Raw genomic sequence first — 15640 nt, forward strand, 5'->3', positions numbered from 1 at the left:
CTTTGCTTCTCGCAGTGAAGGAACCACCAGAAGGCCCTTGGCACTGTACCTCAGTGTCCGGGCAGAACGATGGGGGTGGAGACGCTCCTTCAGGTATACTGGACTGAGGCCATTTAGGGCTTTAAAGGTCAGCACCAACACTTTGAACTGTGCTCGGAAATAAGAATGCCCCAGGTTCAATCCCTGATTTACTCTGGCCGAGCTGCAGAAGGTGGGCACCCCAATGAGGTGCTTTAATCCTCTTGGCTGAAGCCTCAGCCCCACAGCTCCTGTTAGGAATTCTGAGATGATGCACATAAACCACTTCTGAATGCACAGAAATCACCGCTATTACATATAGAAATATAGAGCTAATAGCCTTGGCAATTGCGGGATGAAGTAGAGAAATTAACCGCCGCCCCTGTGCTGTCAACCACAGGGGTTGCTTTGCCCTACTGCAAACTAAAAAGCAAATAACCTTTTTAGTTAAAAAAGAAGCAGCAGCATGCTTTCTTTGGCTTAACAAAACAAAAAATAGCTTTGCAAATACTGTAAACAGCAAATAAATTACAGGTAGGTAGCCGCGTTGGTCCGACGTGGTCGAAACAAAAAATAAATAAATTCCTTCCAGTAGCACCTTAGAGACCAACTAAGTTTGTCATAGATAGGTATGAGCTTTCGTGTGCATGCACACTTCTTCAGAAACAAATAAATAAATTGCCGCTGATGTTAACTGGCCAGTGGGGGGGGAGGGGAGGTGGAAGTTTTTGTAAACAAGTTTTCCAGCTGAAAACAAGCTTGTTTCCACTCTGGCTGCTGAAGCATTCTGTGGAAGTACAAACCTTGCATCAACAGGCACAGACCTAAAAGGAGGAAGCCAGCTATTTTGGATTTCTCTTTGCCACTTTGGCACCAAATTATTCATTGAGAATAGCTACGGTTTCACCTTCTCTGCCACCCTGGCAGAATTTGCGTGAAAAAGCCAAAGTTCCAGGGTTGCTATTTGCCATCCTCCCCAAATATTTTTTGGGTTGATATTAAAAACACTTTCAATCGTCGGCAGGAGTGCTAGTTATGTAAGTACCTAAAAAAAAAAGCCACATTCCTTTGTCTCAAGGCAAAAACAAACAAATTGGAACAAAGCACGAGAAAGTTACAGTACCAAGCTGTGTACGTACCACACATTAAAAACATCCTCCCATCAGAAAAAAAAAATCCTGGGAATTGTAGTTTACCCCCAGAGAACTACAATTCCCTGCACCTTTAACAATCTACAGTTCCCATGAATATTGTTTTTTTTGGGGGGGTGATTTAAATGTATGGTGCAGATACAGTCCCACACTCAAGCCTTGTATAGATCCAGAATGTTAAATGGATTTCTTTGGAGAAGCAACAGATTCCCCATCTCTGCTCTATCATCATCTCTCCTGAAATCAACCTAAATTAACCTCCACCGCTTTCTGCTTCCAGATGCTTAGGAAGTACTGAATTTAGATTCTCATCTCCTTCTGCCTTGTCGTCCCCCCCCCCCCCCGCAAACACCACCAGAGGGCATCCCTCAAATTAACCTCCCTTTTCATTCTGACAGTGAAGTTGATGAGCAAAGGGAGTCTGGATCTTTAATGTTGCATCGAGGAAGGCTGGATTTTAAGACACTGGGCCAAGAGAGATGCCGGCAAAACTGCTAAAAAGAAAAAGGAGTGGTTGTCTTTCTTTCTTTCTTTCTTTCTTTCTTTCTTTCTTTCTTTCTTTCTTTCTTTCTTTCTTTCTTTCTTTCAATATTTAGAGACTGCAGCAGCCAAGATACTCAGCGCCTTGCTTCAAATAATGATGATGGGGCTGAAACAACCATGAACAGAATCAGAATTTTCTGTATCTTGTTGGTTTTTTTGGGGGGGGGGGGTTTACCCAAAAAATTTGCAGGTTCCCATTCCCCAAATGCTTGGATTAGACCCTCAATATATATTTTTAAAAAGACTAATGAAAAGCACAGGACAATTAAAAGGGCAAGTCAGTAAGTTAAAAGCAAAAACAAAAAACCATGTTACGGAGGAAGAAGTCATTTAGGAGAAACAGCCACCGTGGTATTTCTTGCTTTTAATTATTTCGTGTTTGTTAGAATTAAGAAAAAAAAAGCACACAAGGCATTGCGGACACACCCATCAGAAAAGATTTTCTTTAAAATAATAAGAGTATATTTGGAAAGAAGGGAAGCACCTGACTGCCCCCTGATGGGCGACTGGAGAACCTGCACACGCAAACATCCGAGAGCAAAACTGAACTAATACAATATGTGACTGAGGAATTTTCTTTCTTTTTTTAGTCTTATTCCCTTTTCCAGCTACCACTAATTTTGAGGGAAGCGAAAACGGACCAAACCCAACTCTCCCTTTTACCTTCACTTATAAGCTGCAGGAGAAAAGCCCTTCCGATTCCAAACGGTGATTTTTAACAAGCATAATTCTACGACTCTAAACGGTGATTTTTTGAAGCTCCGGTTTGCTGTGCCAAGACCACTCCTCCAGATATTCGGATTCCCCACGGGCGGGGGGGGGGGAGAGAAATAATATGAAATACAGGTATAAAATACAACTTCAGAGCTGCTAGTGGGTAGATGATTGGGGGGACACAGGGTGTGGCTTTGGGGGGGTTACTAAACAGATACTCTTCCAACACTCACAACCAATAGGTTTTATACAAAACTTTGCACAAGGTTAGCCAGTGAAAAGGCAACAACAAAACACAGAGACAGTGAAGGCGGGGGGCGGGGGAGTTAGTTTGGGACATCAGAATGGGCCGTGTGAGAAAAGGGGATTGGTGTTAAAACCAGGATCTTGTTAAAGGCAGGAATAGGAAGCCTCTTTGACCTCCAGATGTTGTTGGACTACACCTCCCATCAGCCACAGCCAGCAGCGGCAGGGATGATGGGAGTCATAGTCCGACAACATCTGGAGGGCCACAGTGTCCCCATACTGAGCAAAAGAAAATAGTTTCTGGTGGGGATAGCCCACCTTCAGGGTTGTTTGCCGTAGATCCAGACAGAAGAGGATTAACCCCACCAGGCCGAAAAACTAGCTGTTGTTGGGTCACCAGCTGCAGCCAAGTCCAGGGAGTTTGGGTCAGCCACGAGCTGCCTATTCCTGCCACCACCCAAATGAAGTTTGGGAGAGACACCATAGGTCCAACTCCTCTTTCCTTCTAGCAGGTGCTCCAGTTGGCGCTTGGGGGATCCTCACTCGGCAGGCCGGAGTTTGGAGGCATCGGCACCTCCCTTTTGCCACGCAGCCCAGCCAGGGACGCCATGATGTTCTTTCGGGTTATGCAGATTTGCCGCCCGTAGGCCTTGAAGGACTGCAAAGGGCTCCTGGCGGGCAGCCCGGGGGCTCCCCTTGTCGCCCCGTGCCCAGCCTGCACCTCCTGTCCGGCCTGCAAGGGCAGGCCACTCTCGTGGCTCACGGACCGGCCAAAGCGACGCCCCGCCTTGCGCTTCGGGACGCTGAGCTTCTCAGCCTCTGATCCTTTGTCGGTCTGGAGCGATGCCCGCTGGAAGCTGAGGGTCAGGCGCTTGAGGCCGGTTTTGGGAGCCTCGTGGAGGTGGCGGAAGCGGTCGGCCAGAGTGATGGGGGAGCCAGCATCCGAGGGAAGCATCCTTTGGGGCAGGCCGCTGGGCCCGTTCTCTGGGCAGCCGGCTGGGGAGCTGTCTGCTAGGGTGACACAAACAGTGGGGATTCCCAGTTGCCTCATGCCTGCCACTAATACTTCCATGCCAGGCTGCTCTGGCTCAGCTAGGCTGAAGCTCTGGGCATGATGTGCTGCTGCGCCGACAGCAGCCTCGTCCGGAGAGAAATCCATTTCGCTTTCTTCTGCGGCAGCCCTCGCCAAAAGCTCTTCAGGCCAGCTCACCGACCGCCGTAGAACTCTGCGGTGTCTGGGTAGAGAGTCTGGCAGCTCAGCCTCCGCTACCAAGGCCTCCAAATCTGGCTCCTGATGTGCATAGCTGACAGCATCCAAACAGGGATTTCGCCCAGCCCTGTGTTTACATCTCACCGCAGCATGTCCGGCCTCTGGATTTGTGCAGCTAGGGCTGCAAGCATTTTCGTTGGATGGGTGGCTTGTAGATCCTAAAAAATAAGACATCCCAAGAGAAGAGGAAGCCATGTTTAATGTCATGCAGCCGTACGGAGTCCTGTGGCACCTGGTAAATATGGGGTGAGCTTCTGCACGCTCATCTGAACACGTCTTCAAGTGCCCAAGATCTCACGCTGAATGATTTGGTTGTCTTTACCTGCGGGACTTTCATAGAATGGTAGAGTTGGAAAGGACCACCAAGGATCCTCTAGTCCAGCCCCCTGCAATGCGGGAATCTCAGCTAAAGCATCCATGGCAGATGTCCGTCCAACCTCTGCTTAAAAACTCCCAAGAAGGAGGTTGTTTGCAGTTGTTTCAAATGGCAAAAAGCACTGGCTGGGCTTCAGCAACCTTGGCCAACCTGGCGCCCTCTGGGTGTTTTGGACTACAATTCCGTGCCGGACTGGTGCTGATGGGAGTTGTAGTCCAAAAGCTGGAGAGCACCGGGTTGGCAAAGGCTGGGAGTTGTCAGTGGCCCAGCTGAGGTAGCCTCACCACCACCGCCATCACCTCCCAAGGCCATATTGCCCCAACACACACACACACACACACGTCTTGGTGGTTTTCTTTTGCCTGTCTAGTAAGAACAGATTAGGGTTGGGATTCCCATGGTAGAACCGTCAATCCCTCTTCCCTGGAACTCTGGGAAGTGTAGTTCTGTGTAACCATCTTCAAATATCTCAAGGGCTTGTCACATCGATGAGGGAACAAGCTTGTTTTCTCCTGCTCTGGAGGGTAGGACTCGAACGAATGGCTTCCGACTAAACATCAGGAAGAACTTTCCAACAGCAAGAGCGGTTAATGAAAAAAACGGTGCAAAAACGAAATATCTTGGGGAAATCACTTTGGATTTTTCAATTAGAGATGGGGGAGAATTTGCCCGAGTTCTTATTTAAAGGCAAACCCAACATCAGGAAGAACTTCTGGTGGACTCTCCTTCCTTGGAGGCTTTTAAGCAGAGAAGAAGAGTTTGGATTTGATATCCCGCTTTATCACTACCCGAAGGAGTCTCAAAGCAGCTCACAATCTCCTTTCCCTTCCTCCCCCACAACAGACACCCTGTGAGGTAGGTGGGGCTGAGAGACTTCAGAGAAGTGTGACTAGCCCAAGGTCACCCAGCAGCTGCATGTGGAGGAGCGGAGACGCGAACCCGGTTCCCCAGATTACGAGTCTACCGCTCTTAACCACTACACCACACTGGCACAGAGGCTGGATGGCCATCTGTCATGGATGCTTTAGCTGAGATTCCTGCTTTGCAGGGGGTTGGGCTGGATGACCCTTGGGGTGTCTTGCAACTCAGCAATTCTAACTCCCATCTCCCTTAATTTACAGTTCCCAGAATCAGCTGACTGTCTAAAGTGGCACTATAGTGCTTTAAAATTATGGTGCAAACACAATCTAAATATTAGCCCACCCATTTCTGGTCCAGATCAGGTAGCCAGTCCAGGACTTACAACCACCATGCCTGACCTTGCAGAGGGAGAGCCCCATAGCTCAGTCTGCAGTTGCTGTCTTGCTATGTGCCCTGTCCTGAAATCAGGGGCACCAACTATAGGGGACTCTGGGTGCCCGAGCACCCACAGAAAAATTGTTGTGGGTGCTCGGCACCCACACTGCATGGCCCCCATACAACTTCCTATGTCTGGCAAGGTTTCGGAACCAGACTTTGGCTGGTACTGAAAGTCAGAGTCCGAGGGCACATGTAACATCACACACACTGGGCTTCCCTGCCTGAAACCCTGGGCAGACATGGCTGCCAGTCAGTGCAGACAACACTAAATTAGTTGGGCCAATGGTCTGGGGCAGGATAAGACTGCTTCCTATAGGTTTTCTCTTGTAAGGGTGACCTTTCCTAGGTCAGGAGAAATGGGCATTCACCTCTGATACTTGCTGAACCTCTCCTTTGCCCCATTAGGTATTGGACATGCAGGAAAAAAATCTACGGGCCAAGGATTAGCTCAAGACCCTACCTAGCTCACTTTCTCTGAGCTTGTGTGAATGCAGCCAAGCCCATCTATGCTGGGATGTTGGGACTTCCAAGGCCTCGGTCGCCATCTTCTTTGTCAGAAGCCCGCTGTTTGGTTGTGCTGCTTTGGCGGAGGCAGGAAGCGGTTGCTAGGAGAGAAAAGAATAGATCCAATCAGAGGCAGGGGTGGGGAAACTTCCCCGGGGCTACATTCCCTTGCAAGCAACCTGTTGGGGGCCACATGCCAAAGGCAGAAAGGTCCAGAGGCGAAAGTAGGTGAAACAACTACAGTCGTACCTTGGAAGTCAAACAGAATCCGTTCCAAAAGTCCATTCGACTTCCAAAACGTTCGAAAACCAAAGCGCGGCTTCTGATTGGCTGCAGGAAGCTCCTGCAACCAATCGGAAGCCCCGTCGGACATTCAGCTTCCAAAAGAACATTTGAAAACCGGAAAAGTCACTTCCAGGTTTCAATTGTTCGGGAGCTGATTTGTTTGGGAGCCAAGGCATTCGAGATCCAATGTACAGCTGTAATGGTATATTTTTATCCTCATACAGCAGACTCCTTTCTACATGGACTCAAGCATCTCTCTCCGTCCTATATCCAGGTGAGCAGGAATGATTACCAGAGACTGAGGATGCAATCGAGCCAGCCAAAGACACCCAAGGAGGTGCAAAGCAAGGCTGGTTATCTGGGGAGAGCACTAAGAGACAGGCAGAGATTTGGGGCACATCTGCATTTAAAGCATTGTGATACCACTTTAAAGAGTCACGGCTTTCCCCAAAGAATTCTGGGAGCTTTAATTTGTTAAAGGTGCTGAGAATTGTTAAGAGAGCACCTATTCCCTTCCCAGAGTGGTTTAACAATCAGTCTGTTGTTAATATTGTTTTACAGATTATGAATGCATATGTAGTACTTTGTGACCTTTGCTGCAATTGTGCTGTTTAGCCTGTCCCCCACCCCAGTTTTCTTTGTTAATAGTGTTTTATAGACTGTAATGGTTCCACTGATGGTTTGCTGATCATTCTATTTGACCCGTGTTGTATTTGTGATGTCCTATTACACTGTTGTTACTTACTGGTTGCAAGCCACTTTGCGATTCGTGTGAATGAAAGGCAGCATAGAAATAAAACAGATCAAATCTTAAAACGCAATTGTATGTAATTTGGATTATGAACATTAAGGTTGGGCAAGTGGGAAGGCGCCAGTTCTGTTGACCTGGAATACAGTTGTTGAGTAACAAGTGGAACAGCATGGTACAAGAGTAACTACATGGAAAAAAAAGAATAAAATATTGTTGTTTTTAAAAGAAATATAGTAAATCAAATCCATAAAATAAAACTCACTTTCCAGGAAACTCTGGGGATTGTAGCTATGTGTGGGGAAATAAGAGGCATCCTAACAACTCTGAGCACCCTTAAACTACAGTTCCCAGGAAACCATCACTGTTTAAAGAGGCATTATAGTGTTTTAAACATATGGCGTACAGTTGGCCATAATTTGCAATTATTTCATTTTTCTGGTGCCCTGCAGATGTTGTTGGACAACAACACCCATTGGCCCTCCAAGCCAGCATGACCGAAAACCAGATTGTTTTGCATCCCAAAACAGCAGGTCAGGGAAAGCTCCGCAAGAACAACCAGTTATCACACACAAATTGCTAGCCATTCACTGCCTCTGCTGGCTGGAATGAGAAGCACAAAAGCACAGAACCAGGAGGATAGGTGGGCCCTGGAGCATGCGAGGGTCTCTAGCTCTCCGGAGGACTCACCTGATCCTTGCTGTTGCGGGAGAAGATGCGCAAGGATTTGCGCCCTGCGTCCTTCCGCTCAAAAGGCGCTGGGGAGCGGCAGGGGGGAGTCAGAGCAGAATGCTTTCTGAAAGGGAAGGGGAGAGAGGGAAGCGGTCGCAACGCTTTGGTCACATGTATATTGAAAGCACACGACTTCACCCAAAGAATCGTAGGAAGTGTAGTTCTGGGAATTGTAGCTCTGCGAGGAGATCCTCTACAGTTCCCAGGATTCTTTGGGGAAAGCCATGCGCTTTCAATGTGGTCCCAACAGCCTCTCAAAGTTGGCAAGTGGCCCCCACAGATGAAGGGAGAACATGACCAGGCAGGATTGAACTCCTCCTGCATCAGTTGATAAGCTGGGAGTTCAAATCCTGCTTTCGGCAGGGGTCGGATGCGTCACCCTGTTCCCTGCAGGGAACTTGCTTGGGCACACAAACCAAGCAGGATTAAGCCCTCCGCCCACCAGCTGATCCTGCGTCTCAGCTGCAGGATCCAGCAGCATCCCTACTTGAAAACACACACAGGACATCAGGCATGGATGGGGCAAGTAGGCGTGGTCTAGGGGAAATGGCCCCCAGGGCAAAGTGAGGAGGTCTGGTGGGGCACATTTAGCATGTGGGCCAAGGTTCCCACGCACCCACTTTACAGGCAAGAACCCTCATATCTGAAGTTGATATTTATTGGTTCACTTCTGTACTTGCCCTTTCTTCCAAAGAGAACCCAGTACAACTACTAGCACATGGGTAGGCAAACTAAGGCTCGGGGGCTGGATCCAGCCCAATCGCCTTCTAAATCCAGCCTACGGACAGTCCAGGAATCAGCCTGTTCTTACATGAGCAGAATGTGTGCTTTTATTTAAAATGCATCTCTGGGTTATTTGTGGGGCATAGGAATTCGTTCATCCCCCCCCCTTTCAAAATATAGCCTGGCCCACCACAAGGTCTGAGAGACAGTGGACCCTGCTGAAAAAATTTGCTGACCCCTGATCTAGCTAAACATTACAAAAATACTATAAGAATAGCAAAACATGCAGTGGGAAAATTCTCACCTCCCCCTCTCAGGGCTTGCGGGGAGGGAAGCTTTTGCATATGACAAAGTCTTCCTATCATCAACATCACCCCCACCATAGCTCTTCCCTCCCGTCCTCCATGGAAAGACCCACTTGCAACCCCACCTTTGAGGGCGTTTTCTGCCGCTGCTCTTTCTCCTCTGAGTTTTCACAGCCGGGGTCCATGGGTCTCCCGTGAGGTGCCCTAGATCGGAGAATGGGCTGGAATGTCCTCTGGGAGAAACAGGAGCAGGGCTTGTAGGAGCTGCGTTGGGAGAACACAAGTGTATTTCGTTCCATTTACGGGTTGCTTCCCGTGAACCGTGTTCTGGGCTACTCAACAGGCAGACGAAGCATTGGGAGGCAACTGTCTTCGTGACCGTTTGGGCGCCATTTTGAATCAAGATGGCGGACCAAAACATCACTTCGGAGTGACTGTGTGTTTTCTCGGGTGAGGTGGGTCCAAACTCACGAATCACATTATAAAAACAACCCACAATATTTTCTGGGAGCACCAGGCACTTCTGCCTAGAGTTATATGAAATTAATGAAAACATTTATATACTTTGGCCACCTCATGAGAAGAGAAGACTCCCTGGAAAAGACCCTGATGTTGGGAAAGATTGAGGGCACAAGGAGAAGGGGACGACAGAGGATGAGATGAGATAGTTGGACACATAGCTGCCAAGTTTTCCCTTTTCTCACGAGGAAGCCTATTCAGCATAAGGGAAAATCCCTTTAAAAAAGGGATAACTTGGCAGCTATGGTTGGACAGTATTCTCGAAGCTACCAACATGAGTCTGACCAAACTGCGGGAGGCAGTGCAAGACAGGAGTGCCTGGTGTGCTATGGTCCATGGGGTCACGAAGAGTCGGACACGACTAAACGACTAAACAACAACAACAACATTTAAATAACTACTGTACTTCAAATCTAATATAGACTGAGTTAAAGCCCTCCAGTCACAGGGATTGTTGGCAGAGAAAAGTCTCGAGCAGACACTGAAAACAGACTAGAAACAATGTCTGCCTGATAATACAGTTACAGGTAGGTAGCCGTGTTGGTCTGACGTAGTCGAAACAAAATAAAAAAATTCCTTCCAGTACCACCTTAGAGACCAACACAGTTTGTCATTGGTATGAGCTTTCGTGTGCATGCACACTTCTTCAGACACCGTGCATGCACATGAAAGCTCATACCAACGACAAACTTAGTTGGTCTCTAAGGTGCCACTGGAAGGAATTTTTTTATTTTGTTTTGATAATACAGTGGGAGGGAGTTCCAATCGGTAGGAGCCACCAGACTTAAAGGTGTGAATCCTGTATCGTATGGAGCAGACTTCATGGTGAGCTTCTCTCCTGCAAGAAAGCAGTGACCATTTGGGTACACATAAGGGGTGAGTTTCAGTATCCATATATTTACGGTTTCTGCACATGCTGTAGAGGGAAGTGAGGGGCAGGTGGGGTTCGTCAACCTGAGGAGGTAGGCCATCTAGGAAAAGGAAAACTCTGAACTTAACCATCTGCTACCTGGAGAAAAAAAGGCTAAGGAATAAACCCTTCACAAATCCAGATTGAAGCCCCTAAGATGGTTGGATGGCGTCTTGTATGCCTCTTTCTGCCAACTCCTGCAGCCAAGCTGGTGCCAAATGTCTTGCTCTGCTTTCCTTTGGGAGCATCAGTGTCATCTGGGCACCCCAGGACCTCAATGCACACTGCCCAGTTTTGCGCCCCAGGGAAGTCACTTTGGTGATGCTAACACAGCAATTTGAGTTCACCCCTGGAGGTGCACTCCATTGCCTCTCAAGACAGATGGATGCCAACTTGACAAAGGAAGACAGGCGAGACAACCGAGCTTCAGCTTCTTAAACGCAAGCCTATTGCCTTCCTTCTTAAAACAAATACTGATGTAACAATTTAATGTAAGACCTGATTCAGGAATCTGTAGCTAGGGTTGCCAGACTCAATAGAGGACAGGACTTCTGTGCCTTTAATTGCCCTGCTCTCTTTTGAGTCTGGAAACCTTAAAGAGAAAAACAGCAGACCCTTTGCTTGGAAGTTAAACAAAGGGTCTGCTGGTTTCTCTTTAAAGTTTCCGGACTCAAAAGAGAGCAGGGCAATTAAAGGCACAGGAGTCCTGTCCTCTATTGAGTCTGGCAACCCTATCTGAAGCTGATCCATCGTCGCCAGCCTTTTAAACATTTAATCCACAGATTAGATCTGCATGCAGCCAGCTGTGGCATAGTAGTGAATTTTGAAGCTCGGAAGCTGCAACACCAGGAATCAAAAAAAGGCAGGCAGCTGTGCTAGCTGTAGTAAAAGCACACAGCACCGAATACCAGTTTGCATTTGCACAGAGCCATAGAATTTCAGGTAACTGAGCCCTGCTGTGAAAAGCATGCAGCAAGCACCTCTTTAAGCAAGGTGGGGGGGTGGGGGTGTCACGATATCATTACCTTGTGAGGGACCCACATCCGCTGATCGATCAAACAGGGGTGCAGTATCCGCAAAGGGATCTGAGTTTGCTGGATCCAAGGATGACCTCCTGCCAGTGGGGAACAGGAGAAAAGGGATGGATTGGGATGAGTGATTTCTCAGGTTTTCAAATTTAATTTAATCTATTTATAAACCGCTTTTCAAGAGGCGGGGGGAACTCTCCACCTGGCAAACAAGCAGGCGGTAGAAATGAGGAGGGAGAAGGAGCAGCGGTGGGGAAAACCTGTTAGCCTTTCCATTTGACCAGCCCCCCACCTGCCATATACAATACACCTGGGGCAGCTGATCACCAGAACCTGCAGAGAAACAGGGACTGAGCTATGAAAAAGAGGTTTCCTGATGTAACAAAAGCAGTGAGGATACACAGCTACCAAGGGAGCGGGTCATCCCCAAGAGGACCCCGCAACCCTTTGAGCTGGCACTGGGTCCCAATCCAAATGGGCGGTGCTCCAAGGGAGGCTAGAGTCCATGCCCTACCCAGGCTAGACAAGCGCAGCTGGTTCCAGAGGTTACGGGAATCCCCATATGGGGAAAGACTTTAGCTGTGGATGCAGATGTTTCAATCCTGGCATCTCCAGGTAATCTCCAGGAGAACCCTGCCTGAAACACCTGGAAAGCAGCTGCCAGTCAGTGTAGACACTACTGAACCAGATGGACCAGTGGTCCTACTTTGGGTAAGGCAGTTTCCCATGTTCCGATTGTACCTCTTCTTGGCTGAAAGTTCAGAAGCCCCAACTACATCATCAGAGGCCTTCCTCTTGGAGTTGAAAGATGCTTTCAGAGTCCTGTTACCAGGGGAGCCTGTGGGTTAAGGGAGAATCTTTTCAAGAGGACAAGCATTTGGACAATTCAGTTTATTTCTGTTGTCCAAAATGGGGACACGGAAGACACACACACACACACACACACACACCTGTGCATGTGCAACTAGCCTTCTTTACAAGCCACGAAAAGTAATCTCAAGGCTACCAAATGCATTGCAAGTCAAGCTAAAGTGAGAATCAATCAACAGCTGATTCAAAATCAGTATCAATGAAGTTATTTATCCAGCGCCACAGTAGCCTCCCCAAATCTCCCATGAGACCCACTCAAATCTAATAAGAATCTAAATCAGCCTTTCTCAAACTTGGGTCGCGCAGATGTTGTTAGACTACAAATCCCATCATCTCAGGCCACCGGTCCTGTTAGCTAAGGATGATGGGAGTTGCAGTCCAACATCATCTGGGGACCCAATTTTGAGAAAGGCTGATCTAAATCTTCCCAGAGGGAAGAAAACAATGCAGCTGTTGGTTAAAAAGAAATGTTCCACTCCAGAAGCAGCTGCCTTCTTCACAGTGACCCAAGAGAACTTCAAGAACAAATCTGTTGCCAACTGGTTGCCCACAACCAGCAGCAGACTCAAAAGCTCTCTCCCTCAGCTGAGTGCTCTGGAAAATTTATTCCTTCAATTGGGCTCATGCCCATCTCCCTTCTCCCCAGTCCTAAGCCCCCATTACAGATAGGGAACAAATTTGATTCAGTTCTCATTTAAAGGTGAATTGACTTAATCTGCACTTTCTGAAGGACTTTTTTCCCTCGGGCGGGTGGCTTTGAAGGCGGGCCCTGAGCCTCCCCTGTGAACCAACCTATTGCAGGCCAGATCGTCCTCCTGCCACTGAATTGGCCAATGGCAACAGAAGTTTAGGGGGGGGTTCCCCTGGGCATGGTGCTAAGTAGCTGTGCTTGGCATCATGCCCAGGGCAAGGATAAATGCCTGGTCTGCAGGGCCTTTCGGCTTCTTGCTCGCCGCACCGGTTCTGAAACACTTCAAAATTTGCACTTTTCCGAATTTTGCGCTACAGTTTCCTGTGGAGTTAACACGTACAAATGCCCATCTAGAGTACTAAAGCGTCTGTATAAAAATGTCCAGATGAGCAAAAATAAAGTACATGTGAATGTGTTATTTCAGGGGAAATGTGTCTATTAGAAGACATCGAATCCTGATGAATTTTCATGAGGACTTCAGAAAATTGCAAACTGGTTGGGAAGGCTATTGACGGCTAGGAGCCACAATGGCTTCTTTTCTGCCTCCACAGCTGAGGGCAGTAAATGCTTCTGAATGCCAGCTGCTGAAAACCACAGGAGCAGAAAGGGCTCTTGTGCTTGGGTCGAGCTTGCTGGCTTTCCACAAGCTTCTGGTTGGCCATTGTGAGAACAGGACGCTGGACTAAATGGGCCATTGGCCTGATCTGCAGAAGCCTCTTCTTGTGTTCTTAAGTTGGAAATGTGAAGAACCGAGCTCAAGATTAGAAGAAGAAGACGAAAACCCCAGGAAACTGAAATTCAAGAGGCTGTCCACTCACCCTGTCGAATCTCCTGGGAAGGGGCAGTGCAAAGGGCTCGGCCTGTCTTGAACTTGCTCAGGGCTTCGGTCACGATGTCTGAAGGGAAGGAAGAGAGGCAGAGAAGAGTTAAGGAGTTTAAAAGTTTGAGAGAAAGAGAAACAGGGCTGAAATGCTGCAGGGACATTTCAGGAAACCGGGACAAGGTGGTGAGGCGGAAAGAAAGTAGCAGAAAGAAGCCTGGGCAAAGGAGGCCCAAAAATTGAACTCAGGCCTAGACATCGAGAAAGCCTGGCTTGGTTATGAAAGCGGTCTAGTTTTTTCAGCAGAATACAATTTTGACTGCGGCTCTCATATTGATAATCAAAAGCTGTTTTTTGTTTTTTGGTTTGGTTTTTTAAAAGCCAACAACTTTTCAGATAAGTTGATTTGGTACTCACCCAAAAAAGTAAAAGTAAACTCAGCCTCCATCACAGCCATCTTATAGAGATGTCCCCTGCCTCTCCAAAGAATTCTTCCAAAGAAAAGCCACTATCCTCACAACAAGGGCAGAGAACCTTTTAATCTCAATAACATATTCATTTCAGGATAACTTTTCAGGGGCCACATACTACCGGTGGGCGGGACGAGAGGTGATTATTAATATTAATTATTATTACTGCTATTCCTTCTAAAGGACTCAAAACAAGTGACAAAACAATAAAAACATTTTTAAAACAATTCCAATACAGGTGAAGTTCTGATAAAAAGGTGTGTCATGGGCAAGAGTCCCTCAGCAGACATAGCATTTCAAGTGCAGTGGGCATGCTCTGTTACATGTGCAGCATAGTCAGGCTGTGGAGGGAGCCTACTGGCTAGCGCCCGTATCATCACCCAACAGAATTCTGAAATAAAAGAAGAAACCATGGAGAATCCATAATGCTTCAGAAGCAGGTAAGTCTGCATTTCACCAACCAGAGAGAAATTTGGAAGTGCCCCTGATTCCAAACGATCGTCCAAGAAGATCTGGGTTTGGTCTTCTATACTCACTGCCCATGCTCCGTTGCCGCCGCCTCCTCCTCCCCCTCCCTTCGATGTGCTTTTCTCCAGTGTCTTCTGGGCCTAGTGGGGACAGTCTCTTGGTTTCTGCATCTGAGCAGGCAGCTTGGACTTTTTCCAGGAGGAGCTCGGGAATTGTGCCTGGACACAAGGGGAGATGGAGAGGGAAAATCAAGAGGGCATTGCAATAACAGAGCATGGAGTTAACAGAGCATGGAGTACTGTGGGCCAAGCCATCTCTATCTGTGGGATGTAACATAAGCAGTCAAATACAACATTTCCTGTTTGCCCAGAGTGACGTTGGTCCAGCCAGGAGGACTTCCTGTCACACCTGGTCTGGAGCATCCTGCGTGTGACCAGGTAGATGGGCGTGACCCTGGCAGCCCCCATAAACTAAGGGACTAGTCATGCAGTCATCCCACCCCCTTCTCTCACGTCTTCGTTTTATTTTATTTTTTAAATAAATTTTATTGCAATTAAATTAATATTACATATCCATAGCAAATAATATGACTCCAAAAATACAAAAAAGGTATAAAAGCATGACTCAAAACATTTTAAACCCACCATCTTTCCTCCACCCATTCCCACCACGCTTCCCTCCACCCCTGCTAGATTTCCTTTTATATATCTATATATTCTTTAATCTTTGCATTCTATAGTCTCTATTTCTTCAATTCTATTTGGATTTCAATTTTAACTCTCTATCTATACACTTTGTCTCATACTTCACATTTTACTCTAGACATGTCAGCGAGTTTTTTTTCTGAGCAGTGTGTTACCATGTATTCATCAAAGCATTTCCACACTCATCTTTCAACTTTTGAATGGGGGGGGGGGCTTGGCACTACCAATTTAAAAATTATATTATAT

The 15640-nt window shown here is 47.4% G+C and overlaps 1 protein-coding gene across 1 annotated transcript in view; it reads right to left on the reverse strand.

Moving 5' to 3' along the window:
* Positions 1-1895: 1895 nt before the first annotated feature.
* Positions 1896-15640, reverse strand: part of LOC118086158 (uncharacterized) — a 36049-nt gene continuing 22304 nt past the window's right edge. Inside the window, exons 6-13 of the mRNA XM_088671354.1 lie at positions 14759-14908; positions 13751-13828; positions 12113-12209; positions 11369-11457; positions 9040-9178; positions 7845-7950; positions 6078-6222; positions 1896-4100 (exon numbers count right to left, since the gene is read on the reverse strand). Coding sequence (XP_088527480.1) covers positions 3178-4100; positions 6078-6222; positions 7845-7950; positions 9040-9178; positions 11369-11457; positions 12113-12209; positions 13751-13828; positions 14759-14908 — 1727 coding nt within the window. The 3' untranslated portion in view covers positions 1896-3177. The remainder of the gene's footprint in view (positions 4101-6077; positions 6223-7844; positions 7951-9039; positions 9179-11368; positions 11458-12112; positions 12210-13750; positions 13829-14758; positions 14909-15640) is intronic.

Source organism: Zootoca vivipara, chromosome 6, assembly GCF_965207765.1.
Source record: "Zootoca vivipara chromosome 6, rZooViv2.hap1.1, whole genome shotgun sequence".
NCBI classification, from domain to species: domain Eukaryota; kingdom Metazoa; phylum Chordata; class Lepidosauria; order Squamata; family Lacertidae; genus Zootoca; species Zootoca vivipara.